The sequence below is a fragment of the Aspergillus sclerotioniger genome (assembly GCF_003184525.1).
Source record: "Aspergillus sclerotioniger CBS 115572 chromosome Unknown BO94scaffold_14, whole genome shotgun sequence".
In the NCBI taxonomy this organism is placed as follows: Eukaryota; Fungi; Ascomycota; class Eurotiomycetes; order Eurotiales; family Aspergillaceae; genus Aspergillus; species Aspergillus sclerotioniger.
Window position 1 is genome coordinate 50705 of NW_020291004.1, and position 14552 is coordinate 65256.

Consider the following 14552-nt stretch of genomic DNA (forward strand, 5'->3'; position numbering starts at 1 on the left):
CTAAGCGAGCCCGCCCACAACCATTCCCGCCCGAGTAGAAAGCCTCAGTCTCGATTTCGTCTTACCGCACTGTATCCATCTTCGACCTCAACAGCCGCACGAGTACAAGATGACGAAGCGCACCAAGAGTACGTGCCCCTCTGAACCCTCGAATGCAGAACAATGGATTTTTGAAATTATGAACGCCGGATGAGAAACTAACATGAGATTGCAGAGGTCGGTATCACGGGTAAATATGGTACCAGGTATGCAGCAACGCTTATTCCACCCCCGAGTCCTGAAACCAGCTTGAAGTCGATCGCGTTCTTTTCCCCGACATCGAAAGACGACAGAACCGACATCGAATATGGCGATAGAGAGAATCGATATTGACGATGGTTTGATAACAGATACGGTGCCTCCCTGCGTAAGCAGGTGAAGAAGATGGAAGTGTCCCAGCACGCCCGTTACATCTGCACCTTCTGCGGAAAGAACACCGTCAAGCGCAAGGCTGTTGGTATCTGGGAGTGCAAGGGCTGCAACAAGGTCGTTGCCGGTGGTGCCTACACCGTCTCGTAAGTTCAGACTTTGCTCCTGATGGAATGCTGCCTGGACTCGTCCGAGTCGGGCTGTTCTATGGAAAGCAAACATGACATGGATACTGATCGGTGGAATTGTGCTACAGTACCCCCGCCGCCGCTGCCACCCGCTCCACCATCCGCCGTCTCAGAGAAATTGCGGAGGTTTAAATGTGATGATGGGATTTCCTTTTCTATTACGTTTAAATTAAAAAATGAGAAGATGAGATCTGGAGAATTTCCTTGGGCGCATTTCTCTTACGAAGCCGCTTGTCCAACTGCCTCTATGTCCAAGATTCACCAATAGATTAATACCACCGGTGATTTCAGATCCTTCACTCAGTTCCTCGAACCAATTAGCCGATGTACGGGAATCATTGAATCTTTTCGTATGACCACTGGGGGTTTGCAGTTGGTTCGGATATACTTGTGATGATGATACCATCTGACGAATCTGTTGCAGCAGCATGTGAGTATCTTGGGGGATGTTGATGATGGATGTCCGGCCGATAATCTGAGATGAGTGTTAGGAGGCTCCGCCAAGCATCGCACTCCCGAAGGTCGTAAGGGGAAGAAGCCATATCAGTTCGTGGGGTGGGCTTTTGGTCTGCTTGTCATTAAGGTCCTTTCCGTAGCCCCGATCGGTCAGATTGCCTAAGACGGTCGCAGATTTTTAAATCCATGTGTCTCCTCCCTATCTACGTACTATGTGTCCCTTCCTGAAGGGCCCGTTGCGTCAGCCAAATCTATGACCCTCCGGCTTTCGCGCTAACTCTTCTCACGGTTTAGGTTTTCCCAGTGGGCACGGTCACACACCGGCCATGGGCTCCAGGTCGAAAAGAGGGGGGGGATGCTGATGCAGAGGTACTCAGCTGCTGCAAGGGCATGGCATTTTTCCCAGGCGCTCATTCATCGCTGCCAGGACCGACGCCCACGAAGCGGGTGACTAAGGCCAGCCGATCATATTCCCTAATCGCCATTGGCCTCGACAGGCCCGGTCACGTTGGGGCCCAGACTGCTTTGCGTTAGACCGGATTTCAGGTCCACCTTCAAAAGGCCGGTTGCTTTCTCCCCACATCACTCGACCTGCTCCCTCTCCCCTTCTCCGTCCACACCTCTGCCTTCTATCCCTTCTGCCGGTTGCTCTTCATGCCTTCTCTCAGCGTCTCTGCAGACAATTGTGGCACATCACCTTCTGTTAATGTCCGACACCTGTATTGTGTGCTTAGGAGACCTTGGCGAAAGCGCCAGCGATCCTCTTGCCAACGCCGCCGAGGCCGCGCCAAGACTTGACCTTGAGGCAGAGGGAAAGTCGACGGACTCCCTCAAGGCAGAAGGCGTAGATGGCAGTGAGGACTCGGGTCAGATCGCTCAACTTCTCCCTTGTGGGCATATCCTGCACAACAACTGCCTCAGACCCTGGGTCGAACGAGCCAACAGCTGTCCGATATGTCGTCGGAGTTTCAACGTCGTCGAGCTAAGTGACCGACCGGGAGGTAAGTACTCGAGTCACCCCAACCTACCTATATAATTGGGACGGTCTTTCCAGTCGTTACAAATGCACTGGTTTGCTAATCTACCTCTCCGGTCGCAGGTCCCGTGATATCCTCTTATGCCGTACAGGATCGAACGCAGGTGGCAGATGTCGACCCCTCAATGATTATTGAATATATAGACGATGACTTTGCCGATCACCAACCCTGTCCGATCTGCGGCGATGCAGATAACGAGGAGCTCCTCCTCCTTTGTGATGGGTGCGATGCACCCTCTCACACATACTGTGTCGGTCTTGATTCCATCCCGCCGGGCTCCTGGTACTGCGCACGGTGTACCCAGCGTCGTCGCGGACAGTCCCCTGAGACCGCCGATCGGTCTTCTCGGACACAGGAGAGGCGGGGCCGTCGTACGAGGGCCCAGCAGCGCATGCTGCAGAGCCGAAACCAGATGAACTCGCTCGACTGGGCCCGTGTGTGGCAATCTGTCTGGGATCATCTCAGTCTTGACTTGGACTTTCCCTTTGATGATGACAGGGTTGCTGAACGCGCCCGACAACAGCAACGTCGGGAGGAGGCCAATCAGCGGGAGTTTCGAGCCTGGCAACGTCGCTTTGAAGTTGCGGAACGACAGGGTGGCAACAACCGGTTCCGAGACACTGCCGCTCTTCTGGATATCGAGGCACCTCGACCGTCGCGGCCCCGCGTACCGCGTGAACCTACACCTGAGCCCGAATCTCTTGAGGAGATGAGGGCTTGGAACGCTTTCGAGCGAGCTCGGGAAATCGAAAACGACCCAAGTGCAGCCAGGAAACGCAAGGAACCTACATTGTCACCATCGCCCGAACCTACTGAACCCGAACGCAAGCTCAAACGGCCTCGGACACGAAGGGCTGAAGACCTAGCAGCTCGAGCCATGCAGAATGGCGAGTCGTCAAGAGCTGCTAGCGCGCATGCAACTGCTCGGATCAACGCTGAAAACTCGAGCGAACCAAGTTTTCTCCAATCACTTCTGAAGGAGGTTGAAGAATCGTCCAACCCCAATGGAGTCCAGTCTCATGGCGCCTCAGGTCAATCTTCGATTGCACCCACCGATCATCCGACGCCTGGGCCTTCCTCCCCTTCCATCTCGCCTGCTCCCTCAAACCACTCCTCCCCGCGATTATCATCTGTCACACCGCCACCAAACCTTAGAAGCAGGCCCATGTCTCCACTACAACTCGGGTCGCCAACAGACCCATCCTCTCCTCCCTTCTCACCGGACGTGTCCCCGGCTGGCTCTACTCGAAGTACCCAGGATGATCTACCATCCCACTTTACTACAATCCGGCTGAATCGCCGTATTCCTCGCTCCTTGACACGATCGGCATTGAACCGGTCGGACGACAGCTCGCCGGTTCGCCCCGGCTTGTCTCTCGACGTCAAGTCTGATGTCCAGAGATTGGTGGGAACAGCACTCAAACCCTATTATCGGTCGAGGATCATATCCAAAGATGAGTACACTGATATTAACAGAACCATATCTCGGATGCTGTACGAGCGAGTAGGGGGTGTGGAAACTCTCGAGGCCGCTGCCAAGGCCACCCTAGAAGGGGTGGCCAAGGAGGAAGTCGAGAAAGCCGTTGATGCGTTGAAGCAACGGAAGGAACTGAATGACCATGTCGATGAGAGCTCTTGATACATAATAGCGTCTTGCATTTCCCGGCGTTTAGCAATTCATCCGGTTTGTGTGAAGGGAAAGAGTTTCTGGCGTTTGTAGCAACTCCCGTTCGGCGGGAACTCGACGGGAGGCTTGGATACCCTTTCCGAAATATACTGCAGGTTGGGTGGCTGGTGTTGGGCACAGCATACTGTAGCATTGTCTTGCATTTATTATATACCTGAGTGATACTACCAATGCCATTTTGCTGGGCCCGATGGCTGGAACTGGGCCAGTCAGCTTGATCTTGTATGATCCCCGCGCAACCTCACCGCTTCAATCTCCGACTCGGATAACCGAGGGATCAGCACGAGTCTTCGTCGTTCAGGTTCCTACCCCTCACAATCCCTAAAATGAGTGCAAAGTGCTAAGTAGTGATAGTCACCGCTAGACCACCCGACGACCTGTCGACTGACCACCTCGCTTACGCAGTATGGACCAGCAGTCGACACGCATCACGGCGGATAGGGTAGGTAGCCTGCATGCACGGGTTCCCAACCAGCCTTATGCGACCACCAGATACCTACTTACAAGTCTATCGGAGATTTGCTACGGTACATGATTCGCTTATATGGCTGTTTTGCTCTACCTAACTACCTACCAAATTCATACCCCTCAGACGATCTACTCCATAGATTACCAATTCAACCACCACCACCAAAAGAAACAAGGTCCTCACACCACCTTACATAGAAAACCACAGCAACCCACAACTACAATGTATAACTCATTAAAAGAAACATTATACTTGGTAGAGAAGGAAGGAAAGCGAGGGAAAAAGGTAAAAGAAATGCAAAATATAAGCGACACCTCTGGGACTCGAACCCAGGCGGGCGAACCCACAGGCTAATCTACTAGTTACTTATAACAGCAAGTAGCAGGCCTGCGCCTTAAACCACTCGGCCAAAGTGTCTGATTGGTTGTGGGATACTGAGCCTTTGTAATGGGTCATATACTGCACTTTGTTCTAGGGAATAGGTAGAGAGAGGGTGATCCACATGCCCCTCTTTCATTCTTTGGTTCTTGGGTCAGTGTCGATTTTGCATACTTGGGTCTAGGTGGATTAGGTAGATGGGTGGGTGGTGGGTACTGGGTAGGTTTGTGTGCCGAGTTTTGGAGCTTGAATTTTGATGGAGTGGAGGGGTTTTGTTTACTGTGTTGTGTGTAGTGTGTGCTCTTTGCACTGTACAGTGTAGAATTAGATAGCGGTGCTTTGCTGATTGTGATTGTGATGTGACTGGGATGGCTTGGTTCCGCTTACCAATGTTGTCTTATGATTATTAACAAGGTCCTCGTCGTCTTACGTTGGGCGGATAAATTTATACACAAAGTGCTGAAGGTGTTCTCTTAGGCGGCCTCACTTTGGACCGTATTCCTGCAGATTTGGACCGCATTTTGAACTGTAATTGGAATAGTGTTTCTCAATACCTGCTATTCCTATAGAGGAAACTAGCACCTGTTTCAAGATTTGTCTTTATAGTATTCTTAAACGATCTGGCTGTCTGATTGGTTGTTTAGCTAGCTGTCTTACCGGTCGGTCTTCTTCTTCCTCTTCTTTATTACCTGCCGGAATACGGTCCAAAGTGAGGTCGCCGTTCTCTTATCATGAGCGACGTAAGTGATCGGCAGATTTTGCTGCACTCTGCCGAGCTGTCACAATTGACGTGATTTCGGTTTCCCTGCTCTCTTATTCTTGCAGTATTCAGCCATGTCTCCATCAGACCAAGGTCTAGAAGCGAAGAGAGACATGGATATAGACAGCTGTGAAGTGCCTACCCGGTACAGAACCCCTTTCTTGGGTCCACAGAAGCATGCATCCACCACTCATACCCCCAGCAGAGTCAGAATGTTATTTGCTAGTGGCGTTAGTCTGCTGATGAGGTTCAAGTCCGACTCCACGGGTTTTAGCATCTGGAGAATTAACCGGATCGAGTATGGCTTCGGGTTTCGGCCTCAGGTGTGCCCGCCTCTGGTTCGTATCTGTGACTGTGTCAATGATGACGAATCAATGCCGACTCGCAGGATTGCGTGATAAAGCGTACCGACTTGCTGTACCACGTGCCACTGACTTGCAGGTCTGACATAGACAGAAGGAACTGACTAGATAGAGGTGGAGGTCGGCGTCCATGACAAAGCAATCCTGGGAATGAAGAGCCAAGCAATGTCGCGATAAACACGCCAAGCCATCGGGTAGAAGTGGGCACTCAATCCAATCATGACAACCTTCATGATTCAGTCGGGACTTCGGAGCCACCGAAGCGCGAGCAGGAGCCACTATAGCAGGCAGATAGGATTTTACATCTCTGGTGGCTGAGACTAGTTGTGCAAGCGGAGAAGAACATTAGCCCATGTTGTTTGCTCAATGTCCGTCATGAAAACTTTCATGCCTCCAATGGAAATCCTGTAAACACTGAGGACCCTTGTCATGCGCCGGGAATAACGGCTCCAAACTATGACATCCACCACCTAGGCAGTACTGATTACTGATCAATCCCATCCTGATGATCCTGGTCCGGCTGTGGAAGTGGGGGGCAATTTGGCCTCGGACCTTGAAATGTTATACCTATCTACTAGACGATAGGGCCGGTCCATGGCTGTAAATAGTGGGGACACGCGCTGGAGATACCCCTAACCCCGTCGGGCTTTCACTAATCGAGACCGGCCCTAGATTACTTGTTTGTGCAGCTGGGTCTGCAAAGTGCAAAGGCCCACTTGTTGGAAGAGGTTCGATGTTTTTAATGACTCCGTGATCCTTGCACGTAGCTTTCCAGTCCCCTGTTCTCCATAACTAGTCATTTTGATCCCACCGGGGGTATAGAGGCCAAGCGTTTCCCTTCCCAAGTCACTGGATCTCGCTCTTGTTCTCCCCAATCCTCTCTATAGCACTATAATCTTAGGCTGTTAGTGGTGCGCCTCAGTGAGCGCTGCCACATAATATGAGCGACACACACCATACTTCCGGTGCGACGGCACCAGATTCGAACGTTGCCACCTCTCACATCGACACAACCCATGAGGTGCCCTTGCAATCCTCCACTTCAACGTTGAAGTCAGAATCAGTTGCTGCATCGGGAGACCTGGAAAAAGTCACCGAGAACTTCACCGACAAAGAGCTGGAGCAGGATGGGTACGATATCGAGGCTGGTGTGCCTGAGCCAGAGTCAGAAAAGGCTGCCGAGAAACAAAAGGACCCGAACTTGGTGGACTGGGACGGTCCGGATGACCCAGAGAACCCCCAGAACATGCCTCGCTGGAGGAAGTGGATCATCACCATGTCTTTCTCCTTTATGACCACATGGATCACTTTCGCCAGCAGTGTCTTCTCGACTGCAACCATCGTAACTGCCAAGGAATTTAACGTCTCGACGGAGGTCATGGTTCTAGCAACCAGCTTGGTGGTGTTTGGATTCGCAGTCGGCCCACTGTTCTGGTCACCCTTGTCGGAGCTGTATGGGCGCAGGATACCGTTGTTCTCGGGGTACGCCGTCTTCGCCATCTTTCAGATTCCCGTTGCAGTGGCACATAACGTGGAGACTATCTTGGTCTGCCGATTCTTGATCGGCATCTTTGGCTGTTCGCCCCTTGCTGTCGTTGGTGGCGCCCTGGCGGACTTTTGGGGCCCTGTTGATCGCGCGGTAGCTATTGCAGCATTCGCCAGCGCCACATTTGTCGGGCCTGTGCTTGGTAAGTGCATCTCATCAGTAGTGTGATGGCTTTTTATGTCGTGGTTGTTGGGCTAACATGTCTATCTCAGGTCCCATTGTTGGAGGGTACCTGACCGATTCGTACCTTGGCTGGCGGTGGACGGCTTGGATTACATTAATCGCCTCGGCGTCATTTGGCATGTTGGCCTTCTGTATCGTTCCCGAAACCTATGCACCCGTCATCCTTCAAAAACGTGCAGCACGCCTTCGCAAGGAGACGGGCAACTCGGCTCTGTACTCACTCCTGGACAAGAATCGGCCCACCATGAACGACATCGTTACCAAATACCTCCTGCGGCCAATTATGATGCTTTTCCTCGAACCGATCTTGCTCGCGGTCACCCTTTACTTGGCGCTGGTGTACGGAATCCTCTATCTCTTCTTCGAAGCCTACCCCGTCTCCTTCGAGGAAGTGCGCGGATGGACCAACGAGGGTATCGCCGGATTGCCGTTCATTGGCATCTTGATCGGGGTTTTCTGTGGCGTTGCCCTGATTGTTTGGCAGACGAAAACGCGGTTTGCCCAAAAGCTAGCTAAACATGGCCGTGTGGTGCCAGAGGAGCGCCTGGTCCCTATGATGATTGCGTCCATCATGTTGCCTGCCGGTCTCTTTTGGTTCGGCTGGACCTCGCATCCCAGTACTCCTTGGGGAGCTCAGGTTGTTGCCGGTATTCCCATTGGCATGGGTATCCTGGTGATTTTCATGCAAGGTCTCAACTACATCATCGATGTGTATCTGATGTTCGCCAACTCCGCCATTGCTGCCAACACCTTGGTCCGGAGTAGCCTTGGTGGTGCTTTTCCGCTCTTTGCCACGCAGATGTACGATCGGCTGGGCGTGGACTGGGCCTCCAGTCTTCTCGGCTTCATTACCGTCGCCATGATTCCCATTCCGGTCCTCTTCTTCTTCTACGGCAAGAAGCTTCGGGCCATGAGCAAGTTCAGTCCCAAGCTGTAACTTGAGCCAGGATCAAAAGTGAAACAGGAGTGAAAAGCGTCTTATCTCGTCTCATGGTTCTCACGTTTAGATGATGCTTGTATAGCATTCTCACGCATCAGCATGGCGTTTTTCGGTGGTCACATTATATTCGAATGACTAATGTTTATTGGATGGGGGAGGGAGATAGATGGATGTTAATAGACAGCGGTTGCATTTACAGCTTCATGTATGCTCATCAAAACATAAAAATGATATTTGCCATGTTGGAAGCATAGCCTGTAGAAGTATGGATGGATCCATCCGGCAGCTTCTTGCGACGCTTGTCGGGCTCGTTGCTGATTGGCCAATGTGCGGTTTAGACGGATTGGGGATGCTGCAGATACGATGGAGACCGAGGGCCACCCCATCCAAGGGATGATGATCCTTCCCTTCAGATTTTCATCGAAGCCATCTTTGGAGGGGCCGTGGCCATCCGGAAGTAGATAGTTGAGTAAGTAAGTAATCGAGATGGGGCAGCGAAGGATCCTTGATAGATAGATCGAGGGGAAGAGTCAAGGGAGAAAAAGAAAGCAGTCGCGCGACGCGTCCCGAAGTGGAGGCGGTCGGAGGCGGTGATTCCTGGTCGAACCGTCCGGCTTGTCTGGCTGTCTGGCTGTGTCTGTCTGTCACGCCGGTCGGTCTCTGTGTCTCTGCTACTGCTGCTTTGCTCTCCCTCCAAATCCACCGTCCATCGGTCCTCTTTCCCCCATTCCTCTTCCACGTGCAGCTCCCATTTCCACTTCCCCCCCTCTTCACTTCCCTGGTACAGATCGTTCCCCATCTTACTCTTTTCTTCGTCTCTTTACTCCCCCTCCGGTGCAGCGCATGGTGCGTTGAAGCTCATTCCCTCTCCCTCGGCTTCCCCGCGCTTTGTCCACGATGCCCGCGCGCACTCGTCAAGGCCCCTCTGTCGCCTCGGAGGCCGTGGACCCGGAAGACACCTCTGCTGGTCTTCGCCGCCTCAAATTCAATGAGCCGCTGTCCTGGCGCGTCGGCCGGGCCGCCATTCCCATTGCGGATCTGCTTCAACGGCTGCAGACGCTGGCGCAGGAGCTTCGCAGACTTGAGCAGGAGGAGATCGACAAGGAATCTTTGAGGAAGGTTTCGCAGGAGCTTGCGACGGCCCATCTCCTCGCGCACAAGGATAGGGGAGTGAGGGCGTGGACGGCCTGCTGTATCGTCGATGTCTTGCGTCTCTGTGCGCCTGACGCGCCCTTCACGGGCAATCAACTGAAGGTGCGCTGACTCTCCTCAATCCCTGACATGGTCGCACTCGAGCTGTCCATCGATTCCCATCATTGTTTGGCTGCAATTACAGCGCTGACTGACGTCTACCGAAAATCAGGACATCTTCAACTGTATAGTATCCTCCATCGTCCCCGCACTAGGGGACCCGTCCAACCCCTACAATGCTCAGCATATCTACGTCTTGAACTCTCTTGCAGAGGTGAAGAGTGTTGTGCTCATGACAGATCTAGACCACCCCGATTCGTTGATTATTCCATTGTTCACGAGCTGCTTTGACATCGTTTCGGGGTCCTCTAAGACTTCCACGGGAGAGGAAGTCGCCAAGAATGTCGAGTTCGACATGACACGCTTGCTAGTGACGGTCATCGATGAGACGCCGGTTCTCGCCGCTGATGTGGTCGATGTCATCGTGGCGCAATTCCTGCGCATCGACCCCCGTGCCTCGGAGGCCCCTACTAAGAGAGGGAAGAGAGGGGATGCGCCGGTCGATGCCAAGCAGGGAACGCTTCTCCTGAAGGACTATCCTCCTGCCTACAACATGGCCAAGGCTATCTGTCAAGCATGCCCGGAGAGAATGACGAGCCATATCAGCCAGTACTTCAACAATGTCATCATCGATGCGTCCGCGGATGGTGCAAATGGTTCCTCGAAAGGTGGCCATCGCAAGCCGAACCTGGACGACTCGGACGAGGAAGGGGAAGACATTAAAGAATTAAGCAAAGCGCATCGCCTGATTCGAGAGCTGTGGAGAGCATGTCCGGAGGTATTGCAGAACGTGGTTCCCCAATTGGAGGCCGAATTATCGGCAGAATCTCTGTCCTTGCGCCTACTGGCTACTCAGACAATAGGTGATCTTACTGCTGGAATCGGGGTTGCTGGACCACCCCCGCCTCCACCGATGGATCCTGGCGCCTATCCCCCAGTGACCCTGGAAGAGTATGCCCAGACAATTCCTCAGCCTAGTGTTCTTCTCACGCCATTTTCTCCAAAGCCCTTCTCGCAGACACACAGTTCCACCTATGAAAGCTTTCTGAGTCGCCGGCTGGATAGATCCGCCTCAGTGAGGGCTGCATGGGTTACTGTGGTGGGCCGGATTCTGCTGACGTCTGCGGGTGGCTCTGGATTGAGCGACAGCGAGGAGCAGATGCTAATAAAAAACGTCGCTTCTATGCTTCGTGATGCGGACGAGAAGGTCCGGGTCGCCGCCGTCGATGTCATCAGCAATTTTGGCCTGACTCAGGTCGTGAACAAGCTCGGTGCCACGGGGGGCTTTTCCACCCCCGATTCCGTACTCTTCGTCCTTGCGGAACGGGTGAAGGATCGGAAGCCACAGGTCCGGGAGCATGCAATGAAGACTCTAGCCCGAATCTGGGCAGTTGCAGCGGGTGAAATTGAGCAGGCGAATGATCAGGTCGCTACTATGCTTAAGGATGGTCCCTCCAAGATATTTGATGCTTTCTATACAAATGATCCCGATATCCACGTCTCGATCGATCGCGTTCTCTTTGAGATTCTACTCCCGCTCAACTATCCTCCAGTCAAGGGCAAGCTGTCGCGGAGTAGCTCCAGTCAATCTCAGAAGCAGAAAGACTCTCAGGTCTCGGAAGGTGATTCTGAGATTGATGTTGACAGAATCCGAGTCCGTCGCATACTTACCCTTCTCAGGGGTCTTGATGAGAAAGCGAAAAAGGTGTTCTTCGCAATGCAGGCCCGTCAGATTTCAATGAGGACGGCGCTGACGATCTATCTACAAGCCTGTGAGGACTACAATGTAAGTCATGGCCTGGTTCCTGAGACATTCAAGTTACTAATGCCAAAATATAGGGCGGCGTGATGGAGAAAGATCAAGAGCGAATTAAAGCTCAGTTGAGCAAAGTGATTGATACCTTGGCCAAAACTCTCCCTGACGCATCACGGACATCAGCAGATCTGTGGAAATTCGCAAAAGTACACGACCGGCGGGGCTACCAGCTAATCCGTTTCTCGATGGCTGCGGTCAGTGATTATCGGACCGTTATCAAAGCCATCAAAGAGCTGGCGAGGAGATTACAAAGCTCCAACAATACGCCTCTGCTCGAGACTCTCACGCCTCTCCTGTACCGCTGCAGTTCCCTCGTTTTCAACAGAAGTCACATTCCAGCGATCATGAGTCTTTCAAGGACAGATGAGAATGGGTTGGCAAACCCTGCACAAGAGATGCTGCGGGAGATCTCCTCCCGTAACCCGGAGGTGCTGGAAGCACAGGTCCAGGAAATGTGCAAGGATCTTGAATCGCAGACACCCAACTCCTCGACGAAAGATGGAGCTGGGACTGAAGAGATTCTCAAAGCGTGCTCTGGCTTCGCAAAGAAACTCCCGTCCAAGCTCCCTAAGGACCGGAAATTCCTACAGGCCTTGGTCAAGTACGCGCTTTACAGTCCGTCACCCAGGGCGGCGAAACATGCGGTCTCTATCCTGATGGCTGTTGCCGATAAAAGGGAGATGTACGCAAAAGACCTGATAGAGAAGTGTGTCACGGGTTGGAAGTACGGATCGGTTCGGTTCCTGACCAAGTTGGCTGCATTGTCGCAACTGAACCTTCTGGCTCCGCGAGAGGCTGATGAGGAGAGCGACGCGATCATCTCCATTTCGGTCAATCAAATTCTGTTGACTAACCGCTCTCCCCAGCCAGACGCTGGATATTCGTGGTCTGATGCGGTGGACGATGAAACTGCAGCCAAGGAATGGGCTCTGAAGATCATCGTCAATCGCCTACGTGCTAAAGATGGCTCGGACGACGAGGACGACTTCCGTGCTCATGCTGAACCGGTGTATGATACTTTGAACAAGCTCATCGTGAACGACGGCGAGCTGTCGAAGAAAAAGGACACTCCTGCAGTTCAGAAGTCCCGGCTACGAGTTTTGGCAGCCAGGTCGCTACTCAAGCTCTGCGCATCTCATGGTCTTTGCGACCAGTTACTTACCCCGCAGGATTTCAACTCAATTGCCTTGGTAGCCCAGGACCCAGTTCTGGAGGTGAGAGGCGGCTTCATCGACCAGCTCAAAAAGAAGCTGGTGCAGAAAACATACCTGAGCTACCGCTGGTATACGGTTCCGTTCCTGCTTGCCTTCGAACCCATTAGCAGCCTGAGGGATAGTACGCTTACATGGCTGCGCTCTCGGGCGGCATTCTTCTCCCAGCAGACCAATGGCAAAAGAAGCGACCAAACGGTCATGGAGTCTCTATTCTCACGTCTACTGTCTCTTCTTGCCTACCATCCCGACTATCCGCCAGCTGATGTGGACGAGTCAACTCGGATAGGCGAACTAGCCGACTTTTCGCGCTACATTCTCTTCTATTTGCAAGGGGTCGCTAATGAACACAACCTGTCGTTGATCTTCCACATCGCTCAGCGTGTTAAGCAAACGCGAGACGGTATCACGAAGTCCGACGAAATCAGCACCCGTCTCCATACGCTTTCGGACTTGGCTCAGGCAACGATCCGTCGGTTCGCGGATATCTACTCCCAGCAACGTAAGTTTGGCGGCGCAGCTGGTAGCACCAACATTCTGCAGACTTACCCTGGCAAGATGGGAGTGCCAAGCTCGATCTTCGCTCCCATGAGTAGCCACCGCGAGGCCCAGGAAGTTGCAGACAAGAACTTCTTCCCGGAAGAAGGCGAAGACCTGCTGGATCGCATCGTGCGATCCGTCATGAGGGCGAAGGGCGGGTCCCAGAGCGCCGCAAAGAAGAGAAAGCCCGAACCTGCCGAAACCGGTGGCGACGCAGGCACTATGAAAAAGGCGAGAAAAGACAAGGAGAAGCCCACTCGGACGCGCAAGTCGTCCGCATCTGCGGGAACCTCCAGGACGCCCAAGAAGAAGAAGACGAAGGACGAAGATGGATGGTCCTCGGACGAAGGGGCTACCAAGGGAGCCACCAAGGGATCCACGGCTGCAGCACGGAGACGCAGTAGCAGAGGTACTTCCCGAAGGGTTAGCTACGCAGACCGGGATAGCGATGAGGATGATATGGAAATGGACGACTGGGAGGAGCAGGACGACGACAACAAGGAAGACGAGCAGGAAGAAGAAAAGAGTGAAGCCGAGAGCGATTTCGAAAAGGACAACGACAGCGTCGACCTTCCGGACAAAGAAGCACTCGACGAGATTCTAAGTGACAGGGAAGACTCACCACTGTCATCTCCGCCGCCCACGTCTCCTCAAAAAGCCACGGATCACGCGCCAGAGTCAAAGGGCAAACAAACCACCACAAATCTACCAAACCGACGGTCCTCTCGAAGAGGATAGATCCGTGCCCCCGAGTAGCTAGCATGTATGTATCAAAACCAGCGCAAGTGGATATTTGATTTCGGTTTGTCGTTAGGTTGATTGCCTCTCAAACAACCCGTGTCTTCTCGTCTCTCTCTACCATACCACCATGATTATGTTCACCCTCTCTCCCCTTTCCAAAAGCACCTACCTACCAATAAACCACCACGACTATCACCTTCAATATCTATCTACCAACCAACCAACAAATCAATCAACCATGACCAATCAAATCAAAGTGAACCGGACTGAACCGAACCGAACTGTATCGAGCTGTGTATACCCATCTCCTATTTATCTTTGCCAATCAATACTTTCCTCTTTGTGTTGTGTTCACTTCGCCTCCTTCCTTCCCTTTCAAGGTATCAGGATATGCCAGTATCTATGTCTATGTCTATGTCTATGCCAATGTCAGTATTCAATCAATGTATGATTTTCTGTTCTCGATACTTTATGTATCGCACACGTCCTTACTCCTTGCTTCGAATGGAGGACGGATAAGCAAGCAAATAAGTACATGTGGCATGACGTGTATCGATAGGTAGTTTTCCTTTCATCGGG

General features: G+C 52.6%; 4 protein-coding genes and 1 non-coding gene across 5 annotated transcripts; 4 read left to right on the forward strand and 1 right to left on the reverse strand.

Moving 5' to 3' along the window:
- Nucleotides 1-109: 109 nt before the first annotated feature.
- BO94DRAFT_556575 (60S ribosomal protein eL43) lies at nucleotides 110-728 on the forward strand (the record flags this gene model as incomplete). Its single annotated transcript, XM_025613873.1, has 4 exons — nucleotides 110-128; nucleotides 215-245; nucleotides 390-554; nucleotides 665-728. The coding sequence occupies 4 exons, from the start codon at nucleotides 110-112 to the stop codon at nucleotides 726-728; spliced, it is 279 nt and encodes a 92-aa protein (XP_025467248.1).
- A 664-nt stretch (nucleotides 729-1392) lies between these two features.
- On the forward strand, nucleotides 1393-3998 carry BO94DRAFT_65716 (putative PHD and RING finger domain protein). The gene is made up of 2 exons (XM_025617582.1): nucleotides 1393-2053; nucleotides 2152-3998. Exons 1-2 carry the CDS (start codon nucleotides 1759-1761, stop codon nucleotides 3726-3728), a joined length of 1872 nt encoding a protein of 623 aa, XP_025467249.1. The 5' UTR covers nucleotides 1393-1758; the 3' UTR covers nucleotides 3729-3998.
- Nucleotides 3999-4553: 555 nt separating this feature from the next.
- Nucleotides 4554-4662, reverse strand: BO94DRAFT_t167. The gene has a single exon. It is a non-coding gene; the product is annotated as a tRNA-Ser (tRNA).
- Nucleotides 4663-6367: 1705 nt separating this feature from the next.
- BO94DRAFT_535155 (MFS transporter) lies at nucleotides 6368-8637 on the forward strand. The gene is made up of 2 exons (XM_025611714.1): nucleotides 6368-7433; nucleotides 7504-8637. The coding sequence occupies exons 1-2, from the start codon at nucleotides 6686-6688 to the stop codon at nucleotides 8409-8411; spliced, it is 1656 nt and encodes a 551-aa protein (XP_025467250.1). The 5' UTR covers nucleotides 6368-6685; the 3' UTR covers nucleotides 8412-8637.
- A 674-nt stretch (nucleotides 8638-9311) lies between these two features.
- On the forward strand, nucleotides 9312-13970 carry BO94DRAFT_466075 (sister chromatid cohesion factor PDS5; the record flags this gene model as incomplete). The annotated part of the gene is made up of 3 exons (XM_025608146.1): nucleotides 9312-9668; nucleotides 9778-11451; nucleotides 11505-13970. 3 exons carry the CDS (start codon nucleotides 9312-9314, stop codon nucleotides 13968-13970), a joined length of 4497 nt encoding a protein of 1498 aa, XP_025467251.1.
- Between the last annotated feature and the right edge of the window lie 582 nt (nucleotides 13971-14552).